The sequence below is a fragment of the Malus sylvestris genome, chromosome 10 (assembly GCF_916048215.2).
Source record: "Malus sylvestris chromosome 10, drMalSylv7.2, whole genome shotgun sequence".
In the NCBI taxonomy this organism is placed as follows: Eukaryota; Viridiplantae; Streptophyta; class Magnoliopsida; order Rosales; family Rosaceae; genus Malus; species Malus sylvestris.
The window spans coordinates 29593386-29607442 of NC_062269.1; the positions used below are offsets into that span (position 1 = coordinate 29593386).

The window sequence follows — 14057 nt, forward strand, 5'->3', positions numbered from 1 at the left end:
CATGTTCACCTACGGTGACACACGGCGCAACCATATTAATAAGGTAATCCATACCCGGCAAACAATATGTATGTAATTTGAATAATAAGCTAAAGTCCCTCAATCAAACTCATTCACATGAGTCCTCAATCGGTCGAGTATATATAGTGATAAAATATATTTATTATTATGTCATCAACCTTAACAAGGCTTTTACATCTTATTTTTCCAAGTAACTCGATGAACTATGGTTTGGCTAACCTTCGCACCTGGGTTCGAAGTAGCCCATAAAACATAAAGAGCACCTTTAAATATGGTCCACTCACCTTTTATGTTTTGCGTCCCCTCAGGACATAGCGACGAAGAGTACGACCCGAGCTTCAAGGCATTTACCTACCAGTGATCTTGCATCTCTCCACTTGAGTATGGATTCCTTTTATGATCATTGTTACTTGTTGTTTTACTTTTCTCTGGCACTTTCGTTTAGTAGTATGCTCTAGACATATTCATGATCGTTGAATACTTGGTTTCATTCATGCTTAAACTGAATGCATTAATTACTATTGCTTCTTAATATTGCATATTCGTGGTGAATGTTTCTTCTTGCATAATTTTTGTATTGCTTTTCCCTTCATATCATCACAGATTCACACACTTATGGCTTTCATCACCCTTAGGTGTTGGCCATCACATGCCATCCAGGTGTCATTTAGATATCTAGATTGGGGCGTGTCACCTGATATACCAACACCAATAACAATAACAGATGGGATGAAAATAGCCTACTATCGAATAATACATCAAAGAATGGATCCTTCGGTTCCATTGGAATTGAAATGAAAATGGAGAATTGAAAATAATTGAATTCAATTTTTAAATAATTCGAACAAAATTAACAATGACAAGAGCAAACCCTAATAAGAGAAAACCCTGCTCACATCATAAAATTTCAGAATGGAGAAAAAGTAAGATGTAATTCTTTGAAAACATACATGATTCCTTGTTTTTCAAGATCGTCTAGCTTTTCTATTCAATTTTACCGCTCGTCTTAGTTGCTCTGAGCTCGCCATCGTCGCTCTGGGTAGATGGTGGTCTGAACGAGAAGGAGAGGTAGTCTGAGAGAGAAAGGGAGAAGGAGAGGTAGTGTGAGCGGGAGGGAGAAGGACGATTGGCGTCCTCTGTCATTGGGAGAAGACGCCGTTAACCTTTGGGCTTCAAAGCGTGAACGAGGTTTGATTCTATTTTGAAAAAAAAAATTACACGTGTTAAATTCTTATTGTGCCAAGTAGATTGGGCAGTATGAAGGGTCCTAACTGTTCAGGACTCAAGTATTGTCCTAAAATTATTATGATTGCCTAATGACTTATTATATTAATACCCCACAAATTGTTGAATAAACCCCACATACTTAATACACCCCACATTTTCAATAAACACCTTACATTTTCTACATACACCCCACATTTCTCAAATCTTATAACACTTATTTTTAATTTTGCCGAATGATTTCAAATTGAATGATTTGAAAATAATCAATACACCTCAATTATTTGTTAAGAATCATCATACAACTCAATATCAATATTAGTCTAATACTTTAATCGGTAAAGGGGGTGTAGTCGTATGCAAATAATCAATAAAGCTTCTTATTTGGACAAAAAATGCCAACTGGATTTTTTACAAAAGATGTCGCCTGAGATTTAAGCATATGTGGGTTTGTTTTCAATTCCACCATTAAAACCCATGTTATTTATTTTTAATATTAGGTGGTAATTTTAGGTGTTTAATTCTTCATGTAACCCTTGTGATCGCTAAAAGTTGAATACAAACATAGAAGCTTAAATAACGCAGTAATACCAAGATTAAATAATTATCGATGTCTTCAAAATCACTAAAACAATGAAATATATGAAGTCTTACCTCATGTGAAGCTTTCGAAACACCGATTTCGTATTCTATTCGTCAAAATTCATTTTTCTCAATCAACATGTTTGTAGTTTCATTGGTTAGGGTTTTATTCAACATTGGAAGGTGGAAGAAGATAAGTAATACATTAAAAGTGATTTGCGGTGTATTTAGAAATTTTTTATTTTTTTAAACCTAATAAGGTCAAAATTGTCATTGCATAGTAGGATAAATAAGTCATTAATATTAAATTTTAATATTTGGTGCATTCAACATTTTGTGGGGTATTAATATAAAAATCTTTGCCTAATTTCAGAGGGATAATACTTGGGTCCTGTCCAGTCAGGACCACAAGTGTACTAACTACTAACAAAACCCAATAATATAAGGGGTGTGATATCCACACACTCATTTTTACTTCTCACACACCCTTAGAATTTTCGGTCGTCGGATCAAATGAATTGAAGAAGATCAACGGACAGAAATTAACAAATGGTGCGTGAGAAGTAAAAAGAGGTGTGTGGATAGCACACCCCTAATATAAAGACATCTGCAATTTTAAAACACCCATTATTCTTGTAACCAAACACCTTCAAATCCATAACCAAACACCAACCTAAACTCATAACTGAAAACCAAACTCCAGATTCCCAACCCTTTTCACCGCCGGCGCTGACCGATACCCAAACCCTTTTCACCCCCTTCCCTCCCTTGAATCTCTCTCTCTCTCTCTCACATCAAAGTCTGCAATTCTTTTGAACTTCAAAGTTCCGAACCTATTGTCTTCCACAAGCTCTAATCTCTCTCTCTCTCTCTCATCAAAGTCTGCAATTCTTTTGAAATTCAAAGTTCCCAATTTCGCGGATTTCCATAACCCAATTTCACCGAGCTCAGATGGCGAGGGATTGAAATTGAAGTCACCAGAGAAGAGAGGGAATGGGAGTGGTCCGGAGTGAGAATAGTTCGCCAGAGAAGAAACGGAGTGAGGGGTTGCTGGAGGAAGAAGGGTTTGATTGAGATTCACTTAACAGGTGGAATAATTTTATTGGGCCACATAAGTGGTCAGCTTTTTGGGTACTCTCTAGTGAGTACCCAAGTATCATCCATTTCAGAGAATTGACACGCAGACCACCTGTCCTCACAGACCCATACGCAGAAAACATCAAATATACCCCCACCTCGCCTGATCTTGAGTCCTACGACTTCTAGCACACTGACCCCACCCTCTCTCTTACGGACAATGATTGTCTGCTCTCCACTTCCGGTGTTCTTCCCGTGCCCTTTTGTTTGTGTGGTCACGGTTAAGCCACGTCAACATTTTATATTACTATTTATTTTTGTCTTATTATATCTATAAAAAAATAATATAAAATATTGACGTGGCTTAACCGTGACCACACAAAACAGGAAGGCACGAAGAGAGCATTGAAAGTGAAGGACAAACAATCCTTGTCACTCTCTTACACTACCCCGAATTCGAATCCCCTACACAAGAACCTCTTCTTCCTAAGCCTTATTGATTCAACATACGAAATACATTATCATCTTGCAGCATGTGACAGTTGCAGTGTTGCAGAGAAAGATCCGCGATCCAATTATTAGTATATAAAAATATTAAGAGATCATACACACACACACACTAAGGCCACGCACTAATTAAAGACGGAAACAGATCAAATATAACTGAATTATAGTGCTCCTCAGTAATGTGGAGATTTTATTAGGTCAAGTCAATACCTTGCAGTTTAATCTATATAGATCATTCTCAATGAATTGAAACAAGTTAGATAATTTAACAACTATTAACAATATGAATTCCACATCGAAGAAATAAGAGACATTGTGTATGTCTGTAAATAGTTTAACTACTTATTATATTGTCACTTGGTTTTATGGTGATTTCAATTTCTTTATGGTATTTGATCGAGCAAGTTATTCCATGTGTGAACCTTGACGTTCTCTACGCCACCTATTTTCTGATATCCATGTATTGGGCTTGAAAATTCATTCATGTGAGAAGATGTGTTGAGAGTATGAACCTTTCGTAAAATTTGCCAATTAATTTTATAAGATACCTCAAATTCTTCAAAATATATTAATTTTATGGGATACTTCAAATTCTTCAACAATATTAAACCATATGATGCATTGTAAAACAATTACTAAAAGAAAGTTCGAAGTACACACCTAACATAGTGGCGGAGCTACTAAGGGACCAGTATGGTCCCTGGTCCATACTGCCTTTTTTTCTTCTTGCTACTATAACATATTATGTTGCTGCATATCAGTCTAATACCTTTGAAATTCAAGTATATTCTTCATTCGAACTCTTTTATGTTCTAGGTCAGACCTCATTTTTCTCTTCATCCCTCTTATTGCGGCGCAGTCTTTATTTCCCCTCCCAATTCTATCTTTTCTTTGGTTTTAACTTTTTTTTTTTTTTAAAAAACATCTTAAAATTCTTGCTTACTTTTTACCTCATACTCTGATTTTTTTATTTGTGCAATATTTTTAGTTCTCTCTATTGCATTAATGATCTTTCAATTTTTATGCACAGTACTTCAATCTCACATATACTGAGTTGAAATTACCTATGTATGTGAGAGGTCCTCCCACATAACAAATCCTGGCTCCATCCTTGTACCGTGTTAATATGAAAGAAGATGAACGAAGAAGGTGAAGATACAAAGGGATAGAAAGAAGTTAGAGAGAAGGAGGGTATTGTATTACAGTAGAAATCTTAATACATACGTACAAGCCTACATACTAACAAATCTAACAAATCATCAAATGACAAGTGTCATAATCTTGACCTTCCATACTCTAGCGCCTACCAGGAACTTTCCACAACTTTGAATTCAGGCTCCAATTTATATCCAATTTAATTCATTTTCTTTCAGTCTAGTTTTCCTACATTAGCTGGAAAAATCTACTTTGTGCCTCACCAAAAAAATAAAAATAAAAATAAATAATAAAAAAAACTATAAAAACCTACACCTTTATCCAACAAAAAGCAATTAAACTTTTAACGAAAAATTTCCATGGGGAGGACTGGATTGTTTGATCTTGAAAGGTACTTCACCATCTATGGAGCATATCACAGCAACCCAGTTAACGTTTTGCTACATACTTTCTTAGTGTGGCCCTTAGTCTTCGCTGTTGCGGTTCTTCTCCACTTCACACCTTCCCTATATAATTTCCCATCTGGGTTAAACAATCACGGTTTCGAATTGAATGTGGGGTTGGTTTTGACTTTGATGTATGCCATCTTTTATGTCAAACTGGACAAGAAAGCTGGGTCCTTGGCAGCTTTGTTATTGTTTCTCACCTGGGTTGGAGCCAATGTTCTTGCTAGTGGGCTAGGGTTTGGTAAGTCATGGAAGCTTGTTCTCGCTGTTCAGGTTTTCTGCTGGCCTGCACTGCTCATAGGCCATGGCGTTTTTGAGAAAAGATTACCAGGTATTGCAGACAGCTTTGTTGAAGGACTTCTGATGGGGCCGTACTTTGTGTTGCTTGAGTTTCTTCAATCAGCCTTTAGCTACGAACCGTATCCAGGGTTTAATAAAAGCGTGAAGGAAAAGATTGAAGCTGATATCAAAGCTTGGAAGGCCATCAAGAATCAAAAGAAACTCTCCTGATTAGCCTAATTAAATGTAGTGAAATGTTTTACCAAAAATAAATAAAATGCAGTGATATGAATTTATTTTTGTGTCAAGTGTATCGAATTTGCACCAATTACGCTTTATGAACCTTATGAATGTACTCTTTTCGTGTTTATAATTTTTTTTAAAGAAAACCTTAGGAAATTTTATTGATAATGAAAAAAGAAGTTACACTTAGTTACGGGGATATAAACCTAACTCCTCATAATATAAGAAAAAAAGGAGAAAAAAGAACATGAAAAAAAAGGAGACATAAACCCTACTCCTCTAGAAACGAAAACAAAAGGAGATGCAAGGAAAAGCAAGGGGACATGAGAACAAACCGCTCTAAAGCCAAACCTAAAAGGTCTAAACCAATAAAACAAGCCGAACAACACCACAAGGTTAGGAAAAAAACTAGAAAGTGAGACAAACCTGTATGCTGAGGTACACATTAATTTGAGAAGCGTAGAAAGTCATCTTCCGAATGTGGTCCAAACAAATAGACCATTGCGTACGCGTAGAATTATAAGAGAGACGGGGTCATACGCCCACTTCCAACAACTCCGATATTGTCCCCAACTTGTTAATTACCACCTGTACAGTACAACAGGTGTGTGGTTTTATCACAAAAGGCTTTGGTATTAGTTAGAATGTGATTAGGATATTTAAACTCTTCTTTTGTCAGAGATACGATCGATGTTGGATATTTCAGCACGCCCCCTCACGTGTGATCTATGCATCGACTCGGTATAAGTTGGGATGGGGTTGAGATATTTAACTATACGGTCGATGTAAGATATTTCAACATGCCCCTCATGTTGGACCCAATTAGTGGGTCACGGGAGATCCACACATCGACAACCATGCACATAGAGCCAAGGGGACTCACCCTACAAGCAGCAGTACGAGCCCCCTTCCTGACTCTGATACCACGTAGAATTATCATAGAGACGGACCATAAGCCATTCCAACAACACCGATATTGCCTCAACTTGTTAATTACCACATACACATATGACATATGTGTGGTTTTATCACAAAAGACCTCAGTATTAGTGTGAATGGGTTTAAGATATTTAAACTCTTCTTTTGTCAGAAATACGATCAATGTGAGATATTTCAATAGTACAAAGAGGCCAAGGAGAAACAAAATCAATCTTACTTATAATTTTTAATTCTCTTGCCAGTTATTGCTCGGTTTCATGGGAAGTTTACTTTCAATTTAAAATGAAAAATGTAGGGAGACTACTCATTTAGACCATCTAATAATGTGTTAAACCACATGTGCCTAACAACTAATAGATTGCTATTGTTTTCTTCTTCTTTTTTTTTTTGAACGAAAATTTATTATGACTTAGCCTCACAATGGGTTAGCAATAATGTGGTTCAAACTCATATTTGACGATAATCGAACCTAAGACCTCTCACTTATAAATGAAAAAGAATACTACTAGACCATAGTACTAAGTGACTAACGAATATTTTATTAAATGTTTATATAATTAATTCTAGGGTGGCCTACTGATTGATATATGGCCATAAATCTTACTTTCATTACTACCCTTGACTTTTTAGCCATCATGTATACAGGAAAGAGATCCTCTCCGGATCTCTTCCACCAAAGCCATTGAATCAAGTGATATGCACCTTTGAAATTTCATCCAACGGTCCACTTGTGAGTCGTATCCGTTCATCGTATATCGTGTGGTCAATTTTTGTCGAGTAGTGTTTGTGTTTAATTTTAAATAAAAATATTTAAAATAATTTATGACCGCGTGATGTACGATGAATGGACACGATTTACGAATTCTTGAGATCCTAACAAAGATGATCCGGATTATATATATATAATCCGTATCCTCCTTATGAATTGGACAACATGCAGATGCAGTCTGAATAAGTGCTTCTGGATGCGTAGTGGATAAGGAGGCTTTTGTTTAGATTGACAAAACCTTATAATTAACGTGCAAACGTCTTCGGAAATTAAGTAATTTAGAACATAATATAATATATATATATAGGAATTGCTTAAGGGGAGGGATCCCCATTTTTTCAAAAAAATGGGGACACGCTCCCCACCGTTGGATTTGACTTAAATGAAATCCTGTGGTTGAGATTCTATGGCCTGTGTTTTAATCTCAACCACACAATTTCATTAAAGTCAATCTAACGGTGGGGAGCGTGTCCCCATTTTTTTTGAAAAAATGGGGATCCCTCCCCTTAAGCTCCCTGTATATATATATATATATATATATATATATATATATATAAATTTCCGGAGACGTTTGCACCAAACAAAATCCTCCTTATCCATTACGCATCCAGAAGCACTTATCCAGACTGCATCTGCATGTTGTCCAATTCACAAGTTTATTCATCAAAAGCACGCTGCTGAAGATGAATTGCATATTTGAATCTACCTTCCTATTTGGTTTTCGTCCTAACGTCTGCATAATTGCCATTGTGGGTCCATGTTTGATTGCTGTTAACCAGGATGATCCTGGAGAGATCTTCTTTGTGAGGATCCTGAGAATCCTCCAATCAGATTCGTTCATCGTACATCGTAAGATCAGAAATCATTGTAATTTTTGTTATTTAAAATTAAATATAAACAATATCTGATAAAAATTGGTCGCACAATATATAATAAACATATGTCATTAAAGAATCCCTAAAATCCTCACAAAAAGAATCCGAGAATGATCCTCTCTCTGCTGTTGACATGCAAGGCAATCATTTGTCCTACTTGTTTCAATGAGTGTAGTTGTTGGCAAAGCAAATCAAATAATGCACCTGGCCATCCATCTTATTACTATTAAACTGTAAAATGATAAGAAATTAACAGTTGACATTAATGCAGAAAAATACTAACATGGCACTCATTTACATGGACAATGCAGTGTCTCGTGTTAAGCAAATTACGATAATGTATACATTTATCTCAAGGATCTTCCGTCGGTAAGGCATAACGCTTTCTTGCAACCAGGTTTTATGTCCCCTCTTTTAGGCTTATTATATTAACACTCTACACATTATTGAATAAATCTCACATACTTAATACATCATATATTTACCTTTTCAATTAAAAATTATTTTAATACACTCCATATACTTCCCCATAATACCCTCACATCCCACATTCTTAATATACACCTTACATTTTCTACATGCACCCCATATTTTCTACACACCCCACATTTCTCAAATCTTATAAAACTTTTAATTTAGACAAAAATTGCGGATTGAAATTTTGACAAAAGATGCCGCATAAGATTTAAAGGATATGTGGGTTGTTTTTAATTCCACCATTAAAACCCATGTCATCTGTTTTTAATATTTGGTGGTTATTTTAGGTGTTTAATTCTTCATGTAATCCATGTGATCCCTAAAAGATGAATACGAACATAGAAGCTAGAATAACGCATCAAAAGCAAGATTAAATAATTATCAATGTAGTCAAAATCATTTTAACAATAAAAAAAAATCTGAAGTCTTATCTCATGTGAAGCTTTCGATATCGATTTCGTGTTTCATTCGTCAAAAATAATTTTTCTCAATCAACATGTTTGTAGTTTCATTGGTTAGGGTTTTTTTCAACAATGGAGGGTCGAATGAGTTTTGATAGTTAAAGAAGATAAATAATATGTTAAAAGTGATTTAGGGTGTATATAGATTTTTTTTTGAAAAAAAAACCTAATAAGGTCAAAATTGCCATTGCATAGTAGGGTAAATAAGTTATTTAATATTAAATTTTAATGTGGAGTACATTCAACATTTTTGTGGGGTGCTAATATAAAAAGCCCTCCTTTATTGGTTTTTTATCCTAGATTTTCATGGAATCAGTTTACATGATTAGTTATGAACCTAACCACATGTTGCTAATGAATGAAAGAAGATATGGCAGTTATCCTTATCATTCTTAACAGAAATCAAACATAAACAAGGTAGCTAAGCTTGAAAATATGTGCTTGAAACAATTGAGACAAAAAACTGATTCTAGCTTGCAAATGAAATTGATAAACAAAAATTGCATCATAACATTAATTCAATCATGTCTAGGGCTTCAAAGCAGCCCTAAGTATCCATAAACTAAATTAACAACGTAACAAAATACATAAAAAAATAGGAAAGCTAGAACCTAGAAACTGCTTAAGGCTGAAGACTCCTGCTCTCTTCAGATTCTGTGTTTTTTTGTTTGTTTTTTTTTTTCTCCTCTTCTCCTTCTGATTCTGTGTATTTTTCTCCTATTAAAAGGCTTAGGAGTTTTCTGACATCTGACACATTTACGTCCTTAAATTGACTCTCATTTATAGCTCATTACAATCAACTTTTAGTATAAGCGTAACTGAAAACTAGCTGTTATCAAAATTTGTAACTGAACAGCTCCTCTTTATTTTGTCATAATTTCTTCTCGAAACCTCCAAATACAAGTTGTAAAGACCATCAGAAAGAAGACTTCCAGAGCTTTCCAACCATATATGGCCTATTTTCTAATTCGTTCTGAGCACTTCGGGGCAAAGCTCACAAGTTGGTTGTTCTGCAAGGGCCCTTTCTGGCAGATCTTGGGCCACTTGGGCTTCAAACTATCCATTCTAGGCTCCTAAGATATTCAAAATAAGATGATTTCTTCAAACCCTTACTTTCATCCTAAAATACAATACAAACATCAAAATACCTTGTGATGCATAGAGATTTTAAGTCAAAAACCTAAGTAAAAGAGAGTGTAAAAGTATAACTTTATGCACTCAACACCAGTCTGGAACTAATTGCATAAAACTTTTGCATGATTTCTTACCTTGCATTGCTCTCAAGTAGTCATCTTCAAGTTCAAATGTTGTTGGAGTCGGGTTTCAAACCACCAACGCCTGAAAACAATTAATATGATGTTGGCTATTTGCACTGCAGTTGCTAAGCATGGATGAGTTACCGACAAGTGATGTTTTTTAAGGATCATTCAAAGGCAAATAGTGTGCACCACTGCTGTTATGCAAGAGGCTGAAGATGAAGGATCAACAATGAACCCATAAAAGTTCAAAGGGAAAGAATGAGTGGTTGACCAAGTGAATGGAATACCAAAATTCAATGGTGGGAATCCTACTCATAAACCTAACAAACTCTACCAGTTTATATCATTCACATGATGTACAAAAAGGTAATCCAAAATTTGAAATTACTAATTAATTAGAAGTTACAAAGATGTTGCATGGATTAAAGTCTCAATAAGACTACCCATGGACTTGGCACTACTAAACTGTTGCATGCCTGAAGCATGACAGTCGCGCGCATGGATTCAAGTTCCAAAAAGATAATCCATGGACATGGCAACTTTAATATATCTTATGCTTGAAGCATGATAGTTGTATAGGTTCCAATGATTCAACTCCCCAAAATTGGATATTGAAAATCCAAGCTCTATAACGTTTTAGAGGACGTTATGATCCAAATTCTCCAAACAATTCATCTAATAAGAGATGATTGTCCTATAAGAGACAATGTAAAGTCCCTGGAGAGGCAAGGATATCCAAAGTAATGAAATACTTATAAATATGTATGCGCATGCACATGAAAATTATGGGATCACCAATTGATGATTACCAATGTTAATTTTGGTTTTACAGTAACTTCTCAATTCATCAATGAGCTGTGTCGATATTGAGCCACATTCTTTTGTTCATTGGCGAAAAGAAAAATTATTGGCCAAAAAACTGGAGAAATGCAATTCCTTTACAATTTAGTAAGAACGTAGAAAAATGGACCTATAATACAAATTGCCAAATGACGTCAAACCCGGAAGGTTACATATAGGCATTTGTAATACAGTGAACTACATTCACATGGTATGACACAAGGTTCCTATTGAAACCTAAAATTTTAATACTCTTGTAAACATGATTTCCTATTGTGAAACTTGTTCATTTCAATGGAGAATTATATGTATAATATGAAGGCTTATGCCCAAAACATATCTCCACAAGTAAATCTCTCAAGTATACATGGAAGCAAGTTGCTCTGTATAAGTTCCAAAAGAGAATGTGTCATGAAGTGTAGAAAATCCCTGAAGGATTCAGATTGCTTGAAGAAAGCCATGGAAGGCTAAAGCATAAATTACGTACTCAATGCCAATAGATGGTATAAATTGCCTTAGTGATTACTTTCATTATGATATTGCTGCAACATATTAAATCTCTTGCAAGAGTTGATATTAGATTGGGATTCCTGAAAAGTCTAGATAGATTAAGAAGTGTTGAAAGGAATATGTCTCGAGCTACTGATCGAACAATATACCAACACAATTTTTATCCATCAAAATGTTCATGGTATTAAAGAACCATATGTATTAAGATTATAAGTTGAATATTCAAATGATTAACCAATATTTAGACACTAAGAAAGATCATTCATCCTCGTGAGGGAAATGATGAATTGATATTTAGTCTAGAAGTATCATATCTTAGTGAAGTATGTGTCTTAATATATTTAGCACAATACACTAAATCAGATATAAAATTTCTATGAAGCACAATACCAACATATGGGTATTAGAATGAAGTAAAGTTTATCTATTGATATCTCCAGGAAATTATAGACAATTGATTGTTCTATTCCAAAGAACTCACTAATAGCCACGATCTTATTGGGCAGCAATATCTGAATATCTCTATATACAAATCGCTCACAAAAATGGATTTCTATAGGTTGATCCTACAACGATCAATGAAGCAACATTCATTGCTACATCTTCGTATCTCTCATAGATACATGTACTTGGTTAAGACACGTGGCATATTAAAATTTGGAGTGCACATAAACCACCTTTAGAAGCAAACACTCCAACTATCATGCATGGTATCAGATTACATCAACTTAGTAATCAGTCAGATTGAAGAATTCGAAATCAGGGGAGATACACATCAGGGAGAGCATCCCAAAACGGATCAAGGTTTTAACGAGGCAACCGAAATTGACATTTGGTCATCCAAGGGGAAGTGTTGTAATGTAATATGTGGATCACTCACATGAATAGTTTTTAACTATTCATCTGAAGAAAAATCAGATGAATTACTATTTATGCACTACTCATTTAAAGAAATTTTGTAAAGTGAATAATGTTGCTACATTATTCTGTCAGATGAAAACCTTTATAAAAGGAGGTTCATTCATTCATTGTAAACACACAATTCAATATCAAAGAGAGAGAAAAGAGAAGAGGAAAGAAGAGAGATGTAGAAGAAATTACCAATAAAGCTAGCTAAAGAGAGAAGAGAAAATAGTGAGAGTTATTATTGTACTCATATTATTTCAAATAATGAAAGAAAGTACTACTGCTACCCCGAGGACGTAGGCACACTTATCGAACCTCGTAAATATTGTGTCTTATTTACTTTATGTTCCACTGTACATATATCATCATTTTCACAATATCAGCAACGTACTAATATTGGAGTAGAGAGACTTGTAACTAGGGATGGAAAAAAATACCGAAAATCTCGAACCAAACTGAAAAAGTCTCAAAATCGAACCAAAAATCTCGAATCATTTGGTACCGAAAACCGAAACGATCCCAAAAAGTTCAGCACGAGATTCGAGATCCCACATGCCTCGTTCGGTAAGGGTAAAGCTAGGGAGACCAAATTTTTAAAACCAAATGATGTGGTTCTAGATGATTGGATTATTAATTAAGTGTCAACTAACATGCTTGTTTTTTATTGGTAACACATCATTTGGTTTGCAAATTTAGTTTAAAATTTTGTTTTCCCTAGCATTATCCGTTTGGTAATCCTAAAGCGAACTAAAACATATTATATTAAGTTTAGGAATTATGTGGACAATTTGATTGGTTTAGATTTAACCATCCAATCTAAATTAGGTTAGTGGGCACTAATATCTCTCATTCTTTTTGTCATTCTAAACTCTGGGCGGAGCGAGGATTTTTTCTTTGGGTGGGTTAATTGAAAATAGTACTATAAAATCATATGTTTATTTTTTGCTTATATAAACTTATACAATAATCAATATAAAAGAACAACAATATAATATAAACTATTCTCAAAATCATAACCCTAACCGATAAATTCACGGACCATATAAATAATTAAATCAAGAATAAGTAAATATAGAGATTAAGAAAGTACCAAAGGTGACATTTATTGGAAAATCGCAAAGGAAATTAAGGAATTGCGGAGATAAGTATTTAATTGTGGATTTAAAGAAATTATTTTTCTTTTCTTGAGTAAGAAGCGCAAAGGCTAAATTACATAGGGTAAATGGTCTTTTTCTTTAAAGAATATGATAAAGAGAGACTGGAGATAGAACTAATTTATAATTTTTAGCATAAAACGTATTATTTATTACCTATCCTCTATAAAATATACATTAAATAATAATCTCTATTGAAATTGAGTAAGCTATAAACATGATTTTACAAAAGAATAGTTCTATTCACAAACCCATTTTTACTTCCAACAAAGCCTTATTAATTATTTGTCAATGATCATCTCCAACTCATTTGATTCGAACAACCGAAAATTA

General features: G+C 34.5%; 1 protein-coding gene and 1 long non-coding RNA gene across 2 annotated transcripts in view; both read left to right on the forward strand.

The window, feature by feature from the left end:
- LOC126585858 (uncharacterized) overlaps positions 1-14057 on the forward strand; it is a 67576-nt gene that overhangs the window by 35080 nt on the left and 18439 nt on the right. The window lies entirely within an intron of this gene.
- LOC126585854 (2-hydroxy-palmitic acid dioxygenase mpo1-like) lies at positions 4860-5664 on the forward strand. The gene has a single exon (XM_050250410.1). The coding sequence runs from the start codon at positions 4926-4928 to the stop codon at positions 5520-5522; it is 597 nt and encodes a 198-aa protein (XP_050106367.1). The 5' UTR covers positions 4860-4925; the 3' UTR covers positions 5523-5664.